The 24,058-nt window shown below is 35.6% G+C and overlaps 1 protein-coding gene across 1 annotated transcript; it reads right to left on the bottom strand.

Annotated features, from left to right (window-relative positions):
- Positions 1–602: 602 nt before the first annotated feature.
- LOC117329359 (NEDD4-binding protein 2-like) lies at positions 603–23,829 on the bottom strand. The gene is given in 18 exon segments (XM_033887282.1): positions 603–978; positions 1,721–1,850; positions 2,167–2,267; positions 2,909–2,976; positions 3,828–4,010; positions 4,371–4,518; positions 4,937–5,061; positions 9,411–9,622; positions 10,176–10,292; positions 10,689–13,589; positions 13,591–14,588; positions 15,629–15,748; positions 15,922–15,998; positions 16,459–16,547; positions 16,659–16,786; positions 17,780–19,323; positions 19,326–19,996; positions 23,537–23,829. Coding segments are annotated over 18 exon segments (7,830 nt in total). The 5' UTR covers positions 23,703–23,829; the 3' UTR covers positions 603–926.
- Positions 23,830–24,058: the final 229 nt, after the last annotated feature.

Genomic DNA, 24,058 nt, shown 5'->3' with positions numbered 1-24,058 from the left:
CATTAGTCATGAGTTGTAAAGTAAATTTAAACAAGCCTATGTGTCATCTGAATATATAACTTATAATGATTTAATGTGTCTTTTACACTTATAAGATTATATAACTTATAATGATTTAATGTGTCTTATAAGATTAACAACTAAATATGAAAAATCAATCAATATTATAATGGAAAATCATGTAGACAACCTCTATTAAAACTATTAGCTGCAATTTTTGAAGGTGGGAGCATACCATAAACTAAATAGCACTAAAACTTTAGTACATTTTATTTATATAGCACTTTTTTTATTTAAATATAAAAACAATACACACTTTCCGTAATTATCAATACATTAGTATATATGTACTTACGTGCACAGATTGCCTGGGGTCTTGAACATATATAAGTTTGGGGGGGGGGAGGGGGGATCCCACTAATCATATTGCTCCCCCCCCCCCCAATATACATTTATATAAAGACAAGACCTCCTATCACTGCCTGTCACTTGTATGTAATGTAATATACGGCATAAGTACTTGTCTGATAATGACCTGAGCTACAGCTGCTATGGCAACAAGGGCTGCAATTCTTTCTCCCAAATCTGTAGAACCAGAAAAAATAATCAGGTCTTGTTTCTCCTGAATCTGTAGACCCAGATATAAGACTGGGAACTGTTTCTCCTGAATCTGTAGACCCAGATATAAGACTGGGAACTGTTTCTCCTGAATCTGTAGAACCAGATATAAGACTGGGAACTGTTTCTCCTGAATCTGTAGACCCAGATATAAGACTGGGAATTGTTTCTCCTGAATCTGTAGAACCAGATATAAGACTGGAAATAGTTTCTCCTGAATCTGTAGAACCCAGATTGTGAGCAGTATTTGTGACATCATTATGAGGGGTTCAAGCAATATTTCCTCTTCTATGTTGATTCTGTAGATGTCATCGATATTTTAGCAAGATTTTGAAGCATCCTTTGTAAATCTCGCTGTACCTAAAGAAAAGAAAATATGAAAGTAATGAATATGGTCTCCATGTCCCCACCACATATCAAATTTTTGTAATATGTGTGATGTAATGGTATTTATATGTAGTGCATTTATATTTATTATGCATGGTTTTAAGTATATATATAGAGGATATCTAACAGTGTCTTCAGTAATACCAAATATATTTCACGAGTGGGGCTAATATTTTGATATTTTTCACGAGTGCGCAGCACGAGTGAAAAATATCAAAACATTAGCCTCACGAGTGAAATATATTTGGTATTACTGAAGACACTTAGATATTCTGTTTATTACATTTTTTATCAACGAAAAACTTACCCCGTATGCTAACTAGGCCTACAGTGAAAGTTTGCATACGTTTACCACTTACATATATGTTGGGCTTTCTGATTGGTCAATTATTTTGGTATTTTCTTATCATTAGTTTGATTGGTAAAATCAGCAAAAGTGATATTTTTCACTAGTGAACGTGAAAAATATCACTTTTATAGAATGAATAATTTCTGATATTTCACTGGTAAAAATGTAATAAATATAGTGTTCTAATGATAAACACAAAGGCAATCGGTGTTGAAATTAGGCTTGGACATTCATCGAAATAATATTTTCAAAGTTTATTTTGTCTAGAAAATATTTCAAAGTAAATATTATAAACACTATTACGACACTATTGCCAACTAACTTAAAACAGATGTTTCATAAATGAACACATAACGAGGGACTTACTTGTATCCATTGGTGACCAGGAACCTGAGGACAGCTGGACGTATCCTAGCAATGCCACCTTTACTGTGGCTCCCCCTACCAGTGATGATGACTAGATGCTGCTTCCTCTTGTCAGGGTATGTCCTCAGATCTTTAAATATATCGAGAAAATTTTTATTTACAGCTTTGTTGATGGTACAACAGGTAATTTTCGCCTAGGTTTTTATTTTGTCTTCGGTGGAAACTGCCATTCAGATTTTGATAAATTATCTAATTCATTAACATGTTCATTAAAATGGTTTACAAGGTATCAGACAACATAAAAAAATATTGTTTTAGGGTTTTCATTCAGATTCACTTAAGGTTCTGGCTAGGACGTAAAAACCACACATCAGCAATTCAACCATCCATAACCTAAACGCAATTTGTAAAAGATGTGTTAAATCTAGGTACTACTAGGACCATACCTTCCTCCCTTTCTGGGATTATTCTCTCCAGTGCCTCAATGGCTTCTTCCACATGCAGACCATGCAAATCAACAGCAGATCTATCCTTTAGCAGGGAATTTCTGTATCAAAATTTAAAAGATATTTTACTAACATGAGTCATGTTACTGTTATAATATAGTAGATATAGTTAGGATTTTAAGGGTAGCTCTTCTCTAGAAAGATTTCAGGAATAATTTAAAGAAAGAAATGAAAACATTTTTTTTTACAGTATTATTTATAGTTTCAAAGGAGGGTAAATATAGAGGTTACACAACGAGTGGTTGTTGGATATGGAATTTATTTCACACGAGTAAGTTATTTTTTAAAAGTTACAAAAGACACGAGCTAATTCCATATCCAACAATTTCAAGTCGTGTGACCTGTTTCTACCACAATAATATCGGCTTGAATCAAAGGGAAATGTGGCCAAGTATAATTTTGCGTATGCAAATAAAGTGTACCGGTGACGTCCGGGACCCGGTGATGTGACGTCATTAGATTATTGATGACGTCAATAACAATTGCAGCTTGGGTCAAAGTTGACCGTGTTAGCCAATCAAAATGCGTACAGAGTTTATACCACGTGTGGTATAAACAGATTGTTAATCAACAGCTGTAATGATTAACTGATGGTCTGGGAGTTGAATAACACAGGGTATTGTGGTAGAAATCTGGTTTCTCAATGAATGTAGTGGGAATGAACATGGTCAGACTGTATTACCTGCTCTGAAGTATTTTTTCGGCTGCTCTCTGATTTGCTTCCTTGATCTTTTGCGAGTGGCCATGACCCTAGTAAAAGAAAATTCTCCACTTTAACTAGGAATGTGAAGGATGGGGGCAGAAAACTCATCTGTACAACATAAACAACTCAAATGGCTAATTGTCAAAGACAATTCATTACATCTATGGACAGGAATGACATGTATAAATATAGTTCAATGAGTTTTATTGAATATTATTCATGGAGCTGAGAAAATGTTTGGTGTTAAAAATAACACCAACTCAGAGCAACTTACTCGAAGGCACATATACAGAGTCTATCTTAACACAAGTTGGCCTCATGCAAATTAGATGCAAACTCTGGCTTTCTAGCTTTCTGAAGGTAGACTGAATGTAGTGCTACAATGATGCATGGTTTAAGCTTGACCGTTTTTATTAGTACATAGTTCAAACATAATGCTCCTCTCTATTCGAAGGCATTATGTACCAATTTCCCTACTACATTGTATATGCATATGCTCTTAGTCAAAGCTTACAACAACCGACACCACCACAGGTGTTGATTTCTCGGTTGATTGGTCGGGCACCTATTAGGTAATGCTAGTTTATAAAAGTACTTTTTGGTATATTTAAACTGTTCTGGACACAAAATTGGTTCAGTATTCAGAGGGATAGGTTTTAGGATGTTTTTTTATTACTATAATAAAGAGGGATTGATTCTGTACATTGTAATTTTCAATTGGGATCATGAGGTGATTGGTTTTGAGAGGGATCACTTTTCGGAAATTGCACTTTATATCCAGACTGAGGAATCTTAATAAAGAAACCTGAAGGCATGTTGATATCAAATATTTTAAAATGTACTCAAATATGGAGGCAATTCCCCCATGATAGTGACGGCTATGGATTCTGGTATGTACCTGCTTGGAGTAGAAGGAGGCGACATCCCTCATGCCTCGTCTGTACGCCTCCTGAGCCTTCTGGAAACACTCGTGTCTCAGGCGATGGTGTATATTAGCTTCAGCTCTAAAGTCATCATAGTCTGGGTCTTCATGTTCTTGATAAGCCTTTGTCTCCTCAGGACTGTACATGCAAGAGTCCATCTGAAACAAAAAAATGTGCTTAAAAGTAAGTCTTATTTCAAACTTCTGAATATACATTCCTAAAGCCAACTATGCTTGGAATACTTTTACCATTTTAATAGTTTTTACTGCTGAAGTCGTTACAATCTTGTAAAAACATTTTTTTTCTTCAAGATTATTCATTTCTACATTGCCGACTATTCAAATATTTTATATTATTTTCCTTATAACAGCTAGATATAACTTGAAACATCAGTATAAAAGTGAGGTTGCCAGGCAGACCCCTCAATAAGGCAATACCTGCCCATAATTTTCTGGAAACAATGTTAAACTGACTCATCTTTAGACCTTTCTAAACTGATCAGAGTGATCTCCCCTCACCATTTCCTGGAGACTTTGCTGTTTGGCAGCTGCAATAAGTTTTTCTTCATAGGCTTCACTGGCCTCTGTGGTCATTACATTTTTAGGAGGAGCTGAATTATGAGTCAAAAACCCACGGATGGCTAACACAGTGTTATCAAGGTTGTAGCTGAAAAGTACATTCATTTGGTGAATAATATCTATAATCACAAAATCACAATATAACATTATATCATTTGTAAGAGAGCGTGTTTTGAAAAACCACAATAATATTGTATATCCATCTGTGTGTTAAGAAATTGAGCTGCAGTAGAATGAAACATAATCCTATGCTACATATTTTTTTCTTCAAAATTTCCAAATATCTGAACATATCTGAATATCTGCATAACTGAACAAATTACAGGTCTTCTGGTCGATTTGGATACTCATTGATATGCAGTGTTCAAACTACCTTGTTTGGATATGCAGTGTCCTAGCTAATATGGTTGGTTTGCATAATTATGCAGTGTTCTATGTAAAAAAGAACTCTGATATTTTTCCAACAACAGGGAAATAACATTGATATTAAGATATGTAGTACTCACCTGTTATCCCTGTAAATATCATCCAGAAGAGTCTCGTCTATCCCCGGAAATTGCTCGTACAGCTTCTTCCTCTTAAGGCGGGTAGCCAGTACATTGTGGTTTCCACTAGCCTCCAACAACTTTTGCTGATAAATTAAAAATAAATTGTTGGATAAATTAACTTTTAATTTACTTTCTTAATCAATAGTGAAACTTTGATAGTTCAAACATTTCAATCTGAAATAAATAAAATATTTTTGCAAAGGATTTTCAAATTGAAGTTTTTTCATTTTATTTTTTATTTTTGCTTAAGAGTATTATAGTCCAGATAAGCACTTAAGCACAAGCCTTGGTTTCTCTTGACTTTACTTAAAGTAAAAAGCTGACTTCCTTTTAATTGATACAGTTAGTAGAATCCATGTAGAAGAGGATATATTTCACTTCACTTGTAGCAGTAAATTACCTGGTAAGTGCCCTAGCCTGGTGATGGAATGGTATAGAACAAGCATGCACAAACAAAACAGTCTTCGTTCCCCAGTCATTATATCACTACATACACCGCCCCTTTTATATCAAATTTCACAAATTTCCAAAATCATATTCTATCCATTATACAAACAGTTTTACCACCAACAGTATGCTTCATTTCCCCTCTCAAATTATGGCCATATGCTCCCCATATAGCAGTGCTATGATCGTCACAATGGGAAAATATAAAGAGGTATGATGACAGAGTCAAGCAAATAGGACAATATAACTAAATAATGTCACAATAAACGATAACACTGAAATACAAGAGGCCCAGAGGGCCTGAATTGCTCATCTGGATATTTCAGGAATTACGTCAAAATACTTTGGCAATTGATTTTAAATGATATTTCAAATATTTTCCTGCTTTTGAATTGCCTCTCCCAATTTTTCAAACTACAGGTGGACAAAATTTGTCATTCATGAAAAAAAAAAAGGATTTTTGATTACAGAAGTTTTTCTTCTTCTATAATTCCTTATTGGGCCCCCAATCCAGCCCCAAGAGCACAGCATCATTTGTTTATACAACATTAGATCTCATTTGCCAAATACTGCTCCAGACCAAATTTCATCAAAATACATTCAGGCATTCAGGACAAGTAGGGATTTAAATGATTTACCTCAATTTCCCCTACTTGGCCCCACCCCTCCCACCCAGGGGAGCCACACCCTCTGCTTATTTTAATATTAGATCTCCTTAGGCATATAATGCTCCAGACCAAATTTCATCAGGCGTTCAGGACTAGTAAGGATTAAAAGGAACTGTTGATGGATGCCGAACAGACGGACGACAGATGCTGCACCATGGCATAAGCTCACTGGCCCGAAGGCTAAAAACACTATCTGAAGAACAGAGTAACCCAACTAGATTCTTAGCTAGGTGTCAACAAAATAATCAAAACATTTTCACAAATCTTATCCATTTTGATACTGCTAAAGAGATTGAGTTAACCCAAAAAAACAACCCCATCAATTTAAACAAGAGGCCCATGGGCCTTAACGGTCACCTGAGATTTGAAATATTTCAGTTAATTTAATTTACCCTTTTTGGCCCCGCCCATCAGCCCTCAGGGGTCAGTCAGGGCCAACATATGCATATTATCAAACTTTCATCCCATGCTGAAAATGTTAACCAAGTTAGAATGAATTCCAATAGAAATCAAACAAATCAGTCAAAAATGTAATTTCCCTATATAAACTATAGTAAAATTTAACCCCTCCCCAGGGGCAAACTTATGACCCCATTAATAAATTTTAGTAGGGCACCTTAAGACCCTTCCAACTATGAAGAGTATTTGATTCTACCTTATCTCGGTCTTGAGAAGAAGATTTTTGAAATTTCAGCCAATTTGACCATTTTTAGCCCCGCCCATCAGCCCCTCCGGGTCAATCAGGGCCAACATGTGCATACCCTCAAACTGCCATCCCAAGCTGATAATGTTAACCAAATTAGAATGAATTCCAATAGAAATTAAACAAATAAAAGTCAAAAATGTTATTTCCCTATATAAACTATAGTAAAGTTTACCCCCTCCCCAGGGGCAAACTTGAGACTCCGGGGTCATGAAATTCACAATTTTGGTAAAGCATCTTCAGACCCTGCCATCTATGAAGTGTATTTGATTCCATATTATCCGAGAGTAGAGAAGAAGATTTTTGAAATTTCAGTCAATTTGGCCCTTTTTAGCCCCGCCCATCAGCCCCTGGGGGTCAGTCAGGGCCAACATGTGCATGCCATCAAACTGTCATCCCCTACTGATAATGTTAACCAAATTAGAATGAATTCCAAAAGAAATAAAACAAATAAAAGTCAAAAATGTGATTTCCCTATATAAACTATAGTAAAGTTTACCCCCTCCCCAGGGGCAAACGTGAGACCCCTGGGTCATGAGATTTACAATTTTGGTTAAGCACCTTAAGACCCTTCCATCTATGAAGAGTGTTTGATTCAACCATATCTGGGAGTAGAGAAGAAGATTTTTGAAGTTTTAGTCAATTTGGCCCTTTTTAGCCCCGCCCCTCAGGCCCCTGGGGGTTGGGGACCATATAATTTACAATTTTGGTTGACCTTTAGCCATAGAAGCTTCCTGCCAAATTTCATTGAGTTTGGTTTAGGGGTTTTGGAGAAGAAGTCGAAAATGTAAATTGTTTACGGACGGACGACGGACGACGGACGACGACGGACAAAAGGGGATTAGAATAGGTCACTTGAGACTTTGTCTCAGGTGACCTAAAAATTTGAACTGAAGTTTTATGCATTGCTTTTGGAAAATGGACCAATATGCAGCTGGTTAAAAGAACAGCCCAATATTCAGCTGGATAAAAAAATGGCCAAATATTCAGCTGGTTAAAACAATGGTCCAAATTCAGCTGGTTAAAACAATGGTCCAAATTCAGCTGGTTAAAACAATGGTCCATATTCAGCTGGTTAAAAGAACCTATTTAAAGGCAATCACATCATTAATACTGGGTAATAATGAAGCAGGGAAAACTGAACTAGCACTTATGTTATGATGCAAACGCAGTTAATGTTTAGGTAAATATTTAATCTCTAAGTTTTTTAATTTTCACTGGATAGCTTGGCAATTATCATATATATATCAAAGTAAAATATAAGGACAAGAATTGTGAAAATTGGCGAGCAATTTAACTTTTTAATTTATAATCTCAAAAAGTGAGAAATGAAGTGAAACACAGAGAACTTTTGAAACTTTTCAACTAAACAAACAACAACAACAAGGGTCTACCTCATCTGATGCGTCATCCTCATCATCAGAGTCCTACACATAGGACATATATCACAACTTAATACACAATAAATAGAGGATATTTTTCACGAGTATGACAGAATATCGAAATATTCTGTCATACGAGAGAAATGTTATATTAAATGGGAAACCATTCAATTTTCTTTTTATTGCATTTTATATACTTAAAAACAAAATTGAAAACATCAAAAAATTAATAGTGTCAAAAAGTGTGGGAATTCATGATGTCATCTCTTTGTGACGTTACTACACGTCAACTTAACAGCGCCATTTTGAAAGGACTGATCAACGAAAATTAAAGCGTTTTCTGCTCTTATCAGAAAATTAAAGCGTTTTCTGCTCTTATCAGAGAATCTGCGCATGAATAGCTTACATCAAGTTAATATTTTGTCAAAAACTAGTCTGAATATTTCAGAAATACAGCAAAATAACAAACTTTTCTATCTTTGCTTCGATTGGAAAAATTGGCATGTTTCAATGAGGTAAATACAAAGGTTCGCTCTGATTGGTCATAAACGAAAGACTTATTTTTTCACTGCAAAACTGATATTTTCAATGCAAAATTCTTAAATTTCACTGCTCATCGCTGCAGTGAAAATAAAAGTTTTATTAGTTTAATAAATTTCTATATTTCACTGCCAAAAATGCAATAAAAGGACATATATCATAACTAAACACAAGAATCAGTATGTGAAATCCATAGCACATCCATATCACTGTACAAATATTTATCACAGATTATTTAGACACCATACTAGTGAATGCATATATCATATACATATTAGACAGGTCCAAAATGTCACTAGTTCCCATGAAAGAAGATGTACTATATCCATATAATTATAGTAATATGGCACTTTTTTCTTGTTTACATGCATGCATTTTCCCCACTTAGTCTAACCTAACCAATCTGGGTATTTCCCCAATACCATTTCCTGTATTTGAAATTCTCTTGGCCACTTTCTGTAAATCCTCTGTGATATGACCACTCCCCTCGGCTAAATCCATTCCTCTATGACACTGTCTCTCTCCTCATCACAAGACAGCCACTTTCCGTAAACTCTCTATGAGACAAGCTCTCTCCTCGGCTAAATCAATTTATCATAACACATTACTAGAGCGCTGCCTTTACTGGTACTTTATGAGCCATATTTATTCCCAAATTATACCGAAAATCCTCAACGAAGACTTTTATATACCTCCTCCTCTTTCTTTTTCTTACGCTCCATTTCCTCCTCCATGATGTCCTTGAGGGAAGTGACACCCTGCTCTGTAGAGGGTTGTTTGTGTTGAGCCTGTGGAGCCCCACTCAGGTGCATCAGGCTCACGGGAGGTGGTTGGAATGACGGAGGGGGGCGACTTCTTGTTGTAAGTATCTCTTCATCCTGGAGTCTACGGGCATAAGCTTCATCTGTGGAATAAGTATCTTTCATACATAATACAATAGCAGAATTTGTGTATAATCATAAATGGAAATGTATCTTTAAATAAACAAGACAATGACAGCTGAAATGACTCGACCACGGACACAGACAGACATTTAATAATAAGCAGATGTGTGCACAAGAAATATTTTGGTGGGCATGCGCAATTGTAGTGTACATTCCGATAGTTTTATTGATAACCCTTCAACAACACTGCTGTTTTACTAACTAACCTATGAAATAACACACTTGGAAAGCACTGTACTTAGCATTTAGATGTAGTTTTCCCCTGAAATTCATTATTATAGCTGTTAAAATCATTTTTTAAAGATGTAGACCACAGAGCCTAATGGCTATTTGACCTACCAGTATCAAAACTTGAACTGAATCAATTTCAGAGGTAGAAAATATTAAGAATATGGCTGAACAATAAAAATAGGATCAGAGATAATACTAAATGTTACACTATTACCTGTACAAACAAATTGATTTACAACATATTTTGTACTAACATACAATAATGACATATACTATAATGACCTTCTAACAGCTGCCTCTGTCTGTCCATGGTTTGTTGTCTGGCAGTTAGCATCAGACATCGGTGAAGGGCTTGAGCTGTTCTATAGTCAAGGGGAACCATTACATCTCCTGTCACACCTGAAACACATTCTTCAAACTTACAACCCTTGTCAGTAAATCAGACAATCATGTCAGTGGCAGATCTAGAAATCTGGTAGTTCCAAACTGTAGGAAAACCCAAGGCAAAACACCTAGATTATAAAATCTCCATGTTACAAGGTTTTCTGTATCCCAGAAAAAGACGGAGTTCTAACATTACTGCTAAAATGCATACTTAATACAAAATGGAGTGATAATTTGCTACCTATCAAAAACTGGATTACAAACATCAAACTTCATACAGCAGGTACATGAAACGGTATCAAAGTTGACTACAATGTATATCTAAAGATTTTTTAAAATATGTAACCTGGAGTTATACTTGCATTTAATTATAATACATAAGAGATTTAGAGGAAAAAATGGATATGATACCTGATAAATGTGGGACTGGTCCAAACTGACTTTGGAGTGCCTGAATTGTATCTGTTGTAATTTGAATCGACATGACAGGTGCAGAGCTCTGTAAAGTTTGGAAGTCATGTGCTTCTTCATCAGACTTTTGTCCACTGGTTGAACTCTCCACACTAGGCCCCCGTGCAAAGTCATTGGCCTGGTTAGCTGTCCATGACTCTACATAGGAGATGTCTGTCTGATTTTGGGGTACAACCTTGTCATCGCTGGCATCACTGGTACTATCAGAGTTTGCTTGTTCTGTCATGGACATCAACTCATTTAGAATGTTCTCTTTGAATTCTTCATCAGGAACAACACTTTGACTAAATGTTCGTGAATGTGTTCGCTTCAATCTGATATTTTCTTCTATAGAATCGAGTCGTTGTTGACTACTCATAATAATCTGGTGCTCTACGTCCTGTCTTGGAGCAATGTGCTGCGATTCCACACACCCGACACACATGTCGAGCAGTGATGAGGGTGATCGCACAACAGGACTTGGTCGAGCAGAGAATGAAAACTTTGGAACGGTAGGTGATTTCTGGAGTTGGAACATTCTAGTGACAAATTTATCCTTGTCATCAGAGCTAAGAGGAATGTTGTATTTCCAGTCTAGAAGTAGGTTGATAGCCCACTGGAGGTTGTTTCCACACTGACGTAAAACTTCAGATAACTCTTCTAAGGGAATGGTTGGAAAACTACTTTGTAGGAAGTCTAGGTCTGCTTCAAGATTCTCTTCAGTCATGGTGCCTCGGTCTACACAGTGTTGGGTCATTACAGACTTGTCTAACACACCACTGGACACCAAGTTGGAGTTGGTTTCATTGATGTCCTTGTTGTGACCAACTAAAATGTGGTAGCATTTACTACCTGCCATTAAATGTGTTGGGTCTTCCCCTCTGTTGATGGCATTCAGCACCTTTACATCTCTTGTTGTAATGTCGGAATCTTTTTCTAACAAATGCAGCAATTTCTTCTCAGAAACCTCCACTTTGTGTACAGATTCTGCCAGCACAGGAAAACTCCAGTCAGCTCCAATCACTCTGTCTTTGACTTCAGACTCCAAAAATGGTCCCTGTTTGTAGGGGTCAAGTTTTCTCCGGTTGGACTTCTTTTTTGCTGGTTTTGATGGTGACGATTCCAATGATGAGTGTGACTGAGAGGATTGACTGACATCATCTTGCTCTTCCTTCGACAGAGCCTGGCAAGCTATTGATGTAACCTTGGACTTCTCTGTTGTCATTTTCCGGTCTATGTCATCATCTTGCTCTTCCTTCGACAGAGCCTGGAAAGCTATTGATGTAACCTTGGACTTCTCTGTGGTCATTTTCCAGTCTACGTCATCATCTTGCTCTTCCTTCGACAGAGCCTGGAAAGCTATTGATGCAACTTTGGACATTTCTGTGGACATTTTCTGGTCTTTGTCATCCACTGTTGGACTACTACCCCGTGTTCTGTAATTTCGTGTACGTTTCTCTCTTTGACGCTGAGGACGTGTCCATACATCAATGTTTTCTTGCTTCATACTACTTTCAGTAATTGAAGCTGTTTGATTTTCAAGTTCAGGCTTTACTGAAACCTTATTTGATTCATTTTCTGATTTCTCAATGTCTGATTTCCTTTCAGATGAATCATGTAAATGCTTAACATCAGAGCGTCTGCTAAACCGCTGTTTTCTAGCTGGTTTTGGTTCCTCCCAGTCCAAATTCTGTGCTGTACTAAAATTATCACTCAACCTTTCTTGTTGGATTACTGGTGATGGTTGAGCAGTCTCATCATCCGACATTTTTTGTGTGGAAGTCTGTGTACCAAGCTTTGATCTATTGCCAAATAACCTGTAAGTGATGTACTGCTCAGCCATCATCTTTTCCTCATCATTCAAATCTGTGAAGAGGAGGATGGCCTTAAGTTCATTTGCTGTCACACTGTAGTCTAAAGAGTAATTTAAATCACTCCCTATGGTGTCTCTGATCAGTCCATCCACTGTGTCTTTCACACCCTGTGGAATATCCTCTACAGTCCCAGTTTGTGTATTGGAAACTGCAGAATCTTCTGTAGCATTATTACTAGACCGGCCATCCTCAATAACATCTGATGATGTCTGTTGGGTGTTTAGATCATCCACAGATTTATGTTTGGTGTCCATGACATTTGACGATATAACTCTGGAAACTGGATCATCTACAGATATGTTTTGTATAATACTGGCTTCAGGTGTCTTTTGAGTATCAGTATCTTCCTCAGGTGCCGTTTTAGCAACAAGATTATCTTCAGGTGTCTTTTTAGTATCAGGATCTTCCTCAGGTGCCGTTTTAGCAACAAGATTATCTTCAGGTGTCTTTTTTGTATCAGGATCTTCCTCAGGTGCCGTTTTAGCAACAAGATTATCTTCAGGTGTCTTTTTAGTATCAGGATCTTCCTCGGGTGTTGCTTTAGCAACAAGATTATCTTCAGGTGTCTTTTTAGTATCAGGATCTTCCTCAGGTGTCGTTTTAGCAACAAGATTATCTTCAGGTGTCTTTTCAGCATCAGGATTATTTTCAGATGTCTTTTGAGAACAAGGATCTTCCTCAGATGTCTTTTGAGCATCAAGACTTTCTTCAGGTGTCTTTTCAGCATCAATTTTATCTTCAGATGTCTTTTTATCATCATCTTCTGGTGTCTTTTTAGCATCAACATTATCTTCAGGTGTCTTTCGAATATCAAGATTATCATTGCGTAACTTTTGAGTATCAGGATCCCCTTTGTATGATGTCTGAACTCTCTGACTATCTATAGGTGTCTTGTTAGTATCCCGGTTCTCTTCTAATGTATTACGGCTGCTATCATTTTGTGTACCGAGATGAGGAATATCAGATATGTTTGATATCTGCTGATTATCAGGACAGGTCTTGTGGTTCAGTTTCAGAGGTGTTGTCAGTTATAATTGCAGTAGTATCAGACTCTATGATAACATCAGACCCTTCCTCCCTTGATGATGAATTTGACAGGTCCAATGAGGTATCCTGGGAGCCTGTAAATTGGTCCTCCTGTATTGAGGAGCTAATTTCTTCCTGGTCTGTCAACATCTCACAGCATGTATGGAATGTGCTGTCAGAGGAAGGACTAACATCTCTTAAATGACTACTCTGGCTACTCATGCTGCCTTTGTGAGAGCCTGGTGATTTAGAAATCTTGGTATCTTCAGTTTTCAATACAGCACTTTCCTGTATTTCATCCTCCCTGGAAGAGTTGACTGTCTGATCTGAAGGAACTGTTTCAAGACATCTTTTTTCTAGTTCTACTGCCCGATCCGCAGGAATTGCTTCAAGATGTTTGTTTTCTTGTTCTTTGTTTTCAACAACAACTGAAGTCTCACCTATCTGTATGTCCATTGGGAGACCCCTGTTCAGGTCAATACCAGTCATCTCCACTGTTGAACTGACTACCTCAGGTTTTTTATGGTCATCCCTGCTAAATTTTTTGACTAAATCAGATAGACCCAGCTTTTCCCAAACTTTCCAATCTTCTTTGGAAATGCTGTTGTTATTTTCATTACTATTCTGTGATGATGAGAAAGGATTGAGATTTGTAATAGGGGTCTGGTTGGATTGCTGTGGTTGATTAGAGTCCAATTCATCTGTCACAATAGACGAAACAAATGGGACTTGTTGACTTTCATCTTCAGTAACAGTTTCCTGCTTTTTTGTGAAAATTTTTTGTGTCTCTGCGAACACATTTGGTTTCTGGCTCTGCAGTTTCTTGGCTTGTCCAAGGCTGTTGGCATACTGCTGTACCAAGGAGTTTTGTGGATGTCTCCACCTGGGATGAGCTGCCATGTTTGTGTTCTCAGTGTGTACTGCTTTATCCTCGACATTCCCAGGATGGGATTTATTAATCCTGAAACAATTCCAAACAGAGTACCGATTAAATCTTCATACAACATTTACTTTTTAGGACATATAGCATATATATATCCATAAAACCAAACCTCCAGACAAACTTTCATCAAGACAAAATTGAACTAAGGGCCACAATTCTGCATTACATACATAATAACATAGACATAGACTACGCCAATGACCAGATATCAATATGTAACACTCTGTCAATGCCAGTTTACATATATGCAGGAGATGTAAGTATGAAGTACTTATGATGATCATAAAAAACGAATTTCTGCTGTGTTCAAAAAAAGAAAGAAATTGATTTATATGTGAATTAAATAAGTGAATTGTGATGCACTATGAAAATTTTGTCAATGATCTGTATACATACTCCATGGAAAATTTTATTGAAGATTTCAGGGTGATGCAGATATCAACTTAAACTTTGGCTTAACAAAATGAGTTGGTTCTCTGGCCAATTTATGTTAACAGAGATAGGATGGAGTTAATTATTTTCATCGTTTTACTGGTGAAAAAATGAGGGCATGTTTTTTTCTTTCATTTTTCAAACCAATCATCATTCATATATATACTGCTTCAAAACATGGGAAACAATGATTTATCATGTATCTTTGATTTGTTTCACATTATCTGCATTAATCGACATGCGCCATAATATCATGGTTTGTTGGTAGTGTTGCTTTTTTTGCAAATTCTTCTTCAGAAGACTGAAAAAGGAGATTTTTTTTTATTCAACAAGAAAAATATTTAACTCGGAAAAATATGAGATAGGGACTTTTTCTTTTACTTCAAAGCAGATCATGATGAGTGAGGGCCTGAGAACCAAGTACTGAATTTTTTTTTTTTGCCGTAAATATTGGTTTTTGTCTATATACATTCATTGGTATCTACATTTCATTTCTGATAACATTATAATCAGATAAATAGAAGAAAATTAACATCTATTTTTTATCATTCAAAAAGGAAAATTTAAGTTCAATATTTTTGTGGAGGGAAATGAACAAAATTTGATCAAACATGAAAGAAACATACTTCTTGTGCTGATTACTTTGTGCTGCAGGTTTTCCAAGCACCTGTTCCACTGTTAAGTCCTTTTGGTAGCGCTCTAACATCTGTCTAATCTTGCTAAGCGGCACACCATGAGTGTTTCTCCTAAATGATACAAATTATATAATAAGCATACAGATTTTTTTCTATTTCTTTTTTGTCAAACTTTTTAAAATCTTCAATACAGATTTTTTGGAATACAATGAACCACCAGTACGGTTTTCAGATTTGTCTTTCCTTCTCCTTCAACATAACGGCATGACCTATCATTTACAAACCTGGCAAGTTCTTTTGGTTGAAACTTCCATTGAGTGTCTGGTTCTAAGAAGTAGATTTCGTACCCAAATTTCTGTGCCTAAAATAACAAAATGTACACTTCCTTGTATCATGTTAAAAATGATCTTACAGCTTCACTATAAATTAACATTTACAAATTATATTTCCTAAACTCTTCAGATTATTGTTTAATCAGGGAAGGTGTTTTTGTTCTTAAATTACTTTGGAATTTTCTGCAAAGTTACTTCGGTGGTCATGACTGCACAGATTTACACATATTTTAGTGCAATTTTGCAAAATTGAAATAATCAGCTTCACAGTAAAATATACCTGATGCATAGAGATATATATAAGGTCAATAGATCCATATAAAAGCAAGTGACCATTCATAAGAAATGATTTTACAGTGCTCTAAAAGAGATGGATCAGTAAATCTATCCAGACTTTGTAACTACATCAACACATAATATTATCATCACATTTAATTTATTGTCACATTCAATAAGAATGAATTGCTGAATACTGAAGTTGATATTTACCTGTTTCACATAAGGCTTCATTTCCCAGGCCTGAGTGTTAGTGTTGTCTACTACAATTGGTGAAGAGCCATTATGTAGGTTCTGTATAGCTGAAAATAACAACAACAGTTTTAACCAACATAACCAGACCTTACATTGTCAACATAACCTAGCAACAGGTTATAATACAGGAAATGTTTACTTGAGAAATAAAGGCATACTTCTGAGTCTATTCCATTCATGAGCTTCAGACAGAAGATGGGGTTCAAATCTGTAGACACCATTTTGTACGAAGTAGTCATCTGAGGAGAGAATCACACCTGGTTTTACCCCTGTATGTTGTAGCTTCCTAAAACAAAGAAACAGCACTCAAATTCTAGGGCTTCAAATTTCAACAGATAAATCAAAGGATCAATTGGTGCCCCCAACATTAATTTTTAATAAAAATATATAGCTGAATCATATTTTAGTGCAATGCTTCCAGCATTAAAGTGACCATGCAATGACAAATAAAATGTGTTTGTTAGAGGAGCATACTATTTCACTAGCAGGGATCAAGGCAGGATTATGGACAAATTCAGAGAATATGTATCCTTTTTACTAATGTGGGCAAAGCCTGGGGTTTAAAGGGGGCTCTTCATTTTTAGGGTGTCAAGTGTAATAGCATGGATTTCAGATATTTATAATAAGTAATACACAATAAATTTGGTGATTTGGTTCTTATTCAATCTAGTTAATAAAACATTATGCAAAATAATTGGGGGAGGGGGGGGCTAGTCAGTCACATTTGGAGATTTTTTTTTTTTGTAGGCCTAAAGCCGGGACATTGATACAGATCTATCCATGCATCTGATAATGATCAAGGTTTCCTGTGAAAATTTCTATCAGTGTGCTAGTATTATAGATTTTATTGTAAACCCTTACCTGTTACAAGTTAATGTACATCATAACCATCTAAAAGTAAGTTCAATGAAACATTTGTTGGATTACAAGGAAGAAGTCTAATTGAACAACTACAGTATACAATGTATACATTTCAGCTTCTTTACCAGATTTAAGTATTTGTTAATTGGTAGTAATTATACCTTTGATTTTTTTTCCTTTTATTATTTAAGTTGTCTCCCTTTGACTGATGTATACCTTCCCCACTGAGCTGAGCCAGGCATCCCACATTAAGCCAATGCTTTTGCAGTTTGGTTCTAACTCTAACAAATGCTATTTCATTGTCCTGCAGTTAGGGAAGACCTCTCCACCTTAAAAAAAATTTTGAGCTTTTCCCTCTGGGGCTAATTACAGTCGTAAAATAAAATCTTTGTTTTACAGAATAAGAAGTGATAAAAACCTTGCTAAGGTAGACTTTCCACTGCCTGGGAGACCTCTTAGCATCACAAAACATTTGTGCCCTGCTTGTATCTTGGTTTCCACCTCTTGTATGTCTGTGAGCTTCATGGGAGGAGCCTCTCTGGGTACAGGAGTTGCTGACACCCAATGTGGTGGAGGACGCTGAGAGATCTCTTGGGGTGGGTGCCCTATGTTACTGTAACTTTGTTGGTAACATTGTGTTGTTGGATTGCATTGTCTCAATGGCATCACCCAAGGTGATGTCTGTTGTACTCCAGATGAGAAAGGCAGTTGGCTGGACTTGCAATCAGGTGGAAATTTGGGTTTGTTGGTTTTTGGTGGTGACACATACTTTGGGGTCAAAAATGTTGGTTTATTTGGGTTACTGTCGGCATTCACATTGAACAATGTTGACAGTGGCACTTCCTGTCTAACATTTGGAACAAATTCACAAGCATTAACAGATAAAGCAGACATAAAATTAGGTAACCCAAGACTGTCTAGTGATCTTGTGTGCGATTCTCTTCCTCCAACATCCTCTGGTTTATCCATTCGAGTTTTGTGAGAGAATTCACATAACTTTTCATCACTATCCGAGTCATGAAGCTTAGGCAATGTTTTGGCTGTTGAAGTTGTACCTGTAGTTGATACAACATGACTACTTTCAATGTCACTTTCTTCCCCAGGACTTGTCACATCCACTGATTTGTTCAAAGCTGTTGTTAACTCCTCCCCCAACTCTTCCTCCGACTGACTACTCATACAGCTCTGGCTTCTAACAAAACCTTCATCATTGTCATTTTTGTCCATTACTGACAGCGATTCTGTAATGCTTATACTATCATCTAAAGCTCGAGTTAAACTTTCATTCAAACTGTCAGAGCTTGACCCTGAAATATTAAGGTCAGAATCATCCCCTGATGAAATCTCCACATTTTGTTCCAAATCAAGCTCCTGCATATCTACATTTAATTCACATGATGAAGTTTCTTTTATAGTTGCCTCTCCTGCATTATGATCAAAACCTATGTTTCTCAAAGAATTTACAGGCTCAACGGTTGAGGTGTCATTCGAGGTATCACCTCCTGTACTTCCAAACAAATGAAGTGTCTGTAAATCTGTCATCTTCTCACTCAGAACTATTTCAGTATTTCCCTCATCAAAGGAACCACTTTCATTTTCCAATTTAACTGAATTTCTACCAATCAATTTATTATCATCTGTATACACATCAGTCTTAAAATTATTATCTGTTAATCCTGAATTCTGAAACTCAGATTTTATATCATTAAGGTATCCATTATCATAGTCATCACTGTTAAAAATATCTAAACTTGATGGAGAGTCTTCCTGTGTCTGCGATTCCATACAAGCATTTTCCCCTAAAACATCAAAATGTTTACTATTGAAATATTCTAATTTCTCTGGAGAAATAAAAATCTGATCTTCATAAGGAAATGTTAAGTAAGGACTGTCTGCAGAAAATCCAAGAATATTTTGTTCCATTTCATTGTCTGTCACCTGATCATGACTTCCTTGTAAACACAATTGCTTCTTTGGGAGTATCTAACTTTGTACATGGCTTGGAATTTAAAAATGTTTCTGCAGGGTAGTTGTATGTTTAATTCTTCCTTGGAAACACCTACAGAAGAGTTATGCTGTGATTCTTCATTGTCTACTTTAGGAGTATGATCATGGCTAACTAGCTGAGGCATTGATATACCAGTTTCTGGCATCAAATGAGTGACAAAAGGTCCTGTTGTAAGGTCATTAGCTGCATGTTTCTGTAATGACTGTGAATCAAAGTTCGTGTTATCCTTGCCTTTTACAGTCACACCAATGTTATCCATGGATGACATCCAGGCTTCTGCATCTGCACAAAATTGATTCATAATGTCTACACTTTTTTCCTCAGTTGGTTTTTCTAAATTTTCAAATTCAATCATGCTTGGATCAAAACCAGCAGCTCCTTCCATTTCTGTACTGTTAAGAACATTCTCCCTAGAGTTATTAGTGTATGATTTGGTAAATCCACTGCGAGAACTGCTAGTTTCCTCCGAAGATGCCATGCTTGAGTGGCTACTGACCGACATGGTGTCACTAGATGCATCACTACAAAGTACATTGAATGCAATCTGTGCAAGTCTGTTTTTACTCTCTGTGTCTGTTTGTATCCCAGGTTCACACATGGCAAAAAGGTTGTCAACAGCTTTCTCAGCTACAAAAAAAAAAAAAAAATCATCAAGAAATATGATACATATCGGCAGAGTCTCTAAAAACTGATGACATCTGATTCATTATGATTCCCAAGGAGGTGCATCATAATAAATCTGAAATTAATCATTTAGTGCATATACTGTGTATCTATTTTAATTTCAATTTCAACAAATTTTATTGTACAAGATCTTATAATACAAAGGGATTTGACAACAGGCTTAGCCTATATCAGTCTTCTCCCACATACATATGTAAATGACATTTTGATAATATAATATTGATAGCATTTTTCTAGACAACTTGAACAATAGAGCTATATAATTAGGGTTATTTATAACATTTGAACATACACTCATACACACATCATTGTAATAGTTTAAGTAGTTTTTCATAGTTTAATGGAATAATTTCTAGTTGAAAAGTATCAAAAGTTCAGGAAATATTTTTATTTATATACGTAAACATTATATATATATATATAAAAAATAGATAATTATACAAAATTTTGTAGAGCAAAAGCGCTTCACCTACCTGACATTGAGAAAGATGCCACTATGTGTACGGGGAAATAGCGATGCTACTTATCTCTCTGTATATATGTCTCTGATATCGGAGAGTCTCTAAAAACTAATGACATCTGATTCATTATGATTCCCAAGGAGGTGCATCATAATAAATCTTAAATTAATTTAGTGCATATACTGTGTACCTATTTTAATGGTATAAACCATACATCAAATACAAAAGCAAGCTTTCACAAGAGAAAGTTAACTAGATTCTACAGTGTATGTGGTTGTAACAAGATGCTTGAGCAACAAAATAATGTTAAATATAAATTTACATAACCAAAAATCTGCAGTATGTGAAAGCTTTCCAATCAGGAGATCAGATCTCCCATGCAATTTTCCCATTTTGATCCCTTGACAAGTATTGTCATTTTCACCAACCTGTGGGTATATGGAAAAGTTACATGTTTTAAGAAAGGTTCCCTTTTTTAATTTCCATTTTCATTTTCTCCATTTTGGTTTTTCTACGTCTTCTGACGGTCTATGGTAGCACACCACAGTAAGACAGCCTGGCCATGGGCAATTTTTTTGTTAAGCAAATAACTCCTGTATTATGATATGCATAAAAAATGAAAAAATAAATGTACACTATAATTGGTATATTCAGTATGAAGTAGTACATACAGGCTTCACATTTATTAAAACAAAAATCAATAAATTGGTTCCGGATTTTAAATATCCGGATTTTCCGAACGTGTGTTTACACAGGAAATTTAGTTTTGCCTACAGCGCAAAATGGCAGCCCACAGAAAAGGTAAGATAGCGGAAAAACTTAATTTACAACATATGTCCAAACAAGATTAATTCTGTCTTTGGGATAGAGATATTTAATTTTAAATAGGTTTCAGGAAAAAAATTGTGTAGAGAATTGTGCCATTTTGGGTCAAATATCATAATATTTTGCAATTTTTGAGAATTTTTTAAGCTGTTACCATGGTATTCACAGCTCTAAAAATCACAGAAAATATCAGTTTACTTATCCTTCAGAGCTCTATTAAAATTGCAAATGTTGTACAGATTTCAAATATATATACTTTATTAGAGGTTATATGTAAGGTTAACTGGCAATGTTTACATATCTAAAACATGTGCCATATTTTTCAGAATTTGGCATTTTTACTGTACACTGCTACCTTATAAGGGCTGAAAAATGTTATTTTTTGGAAATTGTGCTTAATTATGCTTGATTAAGCTTCATTTTAATTCATTATTGCTCAAAAATGCATAAAAACAATCTAAAACTTGTTTATTATCTGGCTTGTCATATTAGAGGAATCAAGGGAGGTAACTCGCATATCTACCCATTTTAAGGGTGGGTTAATTAAGCATAATGTTAATGAGTCAGTGTAAATTGAAAAGATATTCTATGTTTTATAACAAACCCAATATAACTTATTGGGTATCTAACAAACCATATAGACTGAATTCTGGTTAGTTTTACCTGATTTATTACCCCGTATCCATGGAAACTATTACAGTAAGTGTTATTTTTTGAAATATTTGGTGAAACCATTATTTTCAGTTTATTTATACAATGGTAAGCATGTAATTTCAATGGCTTGAGTGTACGGTTGATGCAATATTGTCAATTATGGTCATTCACTTAGGTAAAGCAGAAAAAATAGCATTTTCCGCATAAAATGGGATCAGCGGACACTTTCATATGATCATTGGTACATATCTGAATAACCGGGGTGGAAACAGATGATTGTGATGTCATAGGCATGACATTTTGAAATCTTGGATGTCATGCCATGATTTATCAGTTAGAATATTGCATGTGTTGCTAAGCTGAGGTTTGGAAAGGAATTTGGTTATTTATTATGACACCATTGAGTATTTATGACGTCATAGATACCATCTGATGACGTCATAGTTACTGATGACGTCATGGTAACTATGACGTCATATTACAAGGCTAAATTTGATAGTTGTATAGTATTTTTTGCTTGATTACATGCACAGAGACTCAAAGTACCACATTCAACTCAAAACACAACTTTATTCAAGAGATATACAGAATTATGGGAGTTTTCATCTTTAAAATTACCTCCCCTTATTACTGGATTGGGAGAAAAAGTTGCCAAAATACACCTCTCAGGGAAATCAGCAATACTCGGTGACTATTAAAGATACACGGTAACCGGATATGTCATTTTGTTCGTCGGAACATGTTCTAGACATTCATGGGGTTTTTAGTAAAATTAGAATTTAAAAAAGTGATGTATAAGGTAGCACACCACAGTAAGACAGCCTGGCCATGGGCAATTTTTTTGTTAAGCAAATAACTCCTGTATTATGATATGCATAAAAAATGAAAAAATAAATGTACACTATAATTGGTATATTCAGTATGAAGTAGTACATACAGGCTTCACATTTATTAAAACAAAAATCAATAAATTGGTTCCGGATTTTAAATATCCGGATTTTCCGAACGTGTGTTTACACAGGAAATTTAGTTTTGCCTACAGCGCAAAATGGCAGCCCACAGAAAAGGTAAGATAGCGGAAAAACTTAATTTACAACATATGTCCAAACAAGATTAATTCTGTCTTTGGGATAGAGATATTTAATTTTAAATAGGTTTCAGGAAAAAAATTGTGTAGAGAATTGTGCCATTTTGGGTCAAATATCATAATATTTTGCAATTTTTGAGAATTTTTTAAGCTGTTACCATGGTATTCACAGCTCTAAAAATCACAGAAAATATCAGTTTACTTATCCTTCAGAGCTCTATTAAAATTGCAAATGTTGTACAGATTTCAAATATATATACTTTATTAGAGGTTATATGTAAGGTTAACTGGCAATGTTTACATATCTAAAACATGTGCCATATTTTTCAGAATTTGGCATTTTTACTGTACACTGCTACCTATATAGGCTATAGTAGTACTTCATGACCTCCTTCAGCCAGGTGAAGGTTATGTGGTGTAAATAATCATAAAGCATAAGTTATTCTAAAAACGTACCAATCCAGTCACATTCCTCCAACACCATATGGATAACCTCTCCTTCAAGTTGTCCAGCAAACATTTCCTGGACAGACTGGAAAATTTTATCTTTCCCAGCTGAACTCTTTCTACTTTCCTTTTGCTGAACATGTTTTACCGGACTTATCCTCTTATTCTTAGGCATGGTTATGAAAAATTGGAAAATAAAATATCAAATACAACAGTTTAAAACTAGATGATACTTATTACATAATTCTGAGTGCACATGCTATCACTTCTCTGACATTCCCAGGCACATGACTTGTGTTTACGTTCTTGACTTTTGCGCACGTCATACTACGCATCCCAAGGTTCCCGCAACTTTTTGGAACCGACAATTTCATTGGATATTGTAAATATAATTCTTTTCGTTGTAGTTTACGAAAGGTTTTTGATGTAGTTCCAATATAAAGAATATATTTCGAGATTATCTTATGATAAAATGTTAACGTCTGTCTCTTACAAAATAGGCATTGCGTCGTAATTAGTTTGTAGTTTTAG

Source organism: Pecten maximus, chromosome 6 (genome assembly GCF_902652985.1).
Source record: "Pecten maximus chromosome 6, xPecMax1.1, whole genome shotgun sequence".
Classification (NCBI taxonomy): domain Eukaryota; kingdom Metazoa; phylum Mollusca; class Bivalvia; order Pectinida; family Pectinidae; genus Pecten; species Pecten maximus.
The sequence above is the reverse complement of the archived record's forward strand: the minus strand, read 5'-3'. Positions and strand labels throughout refer to the sequence as shown.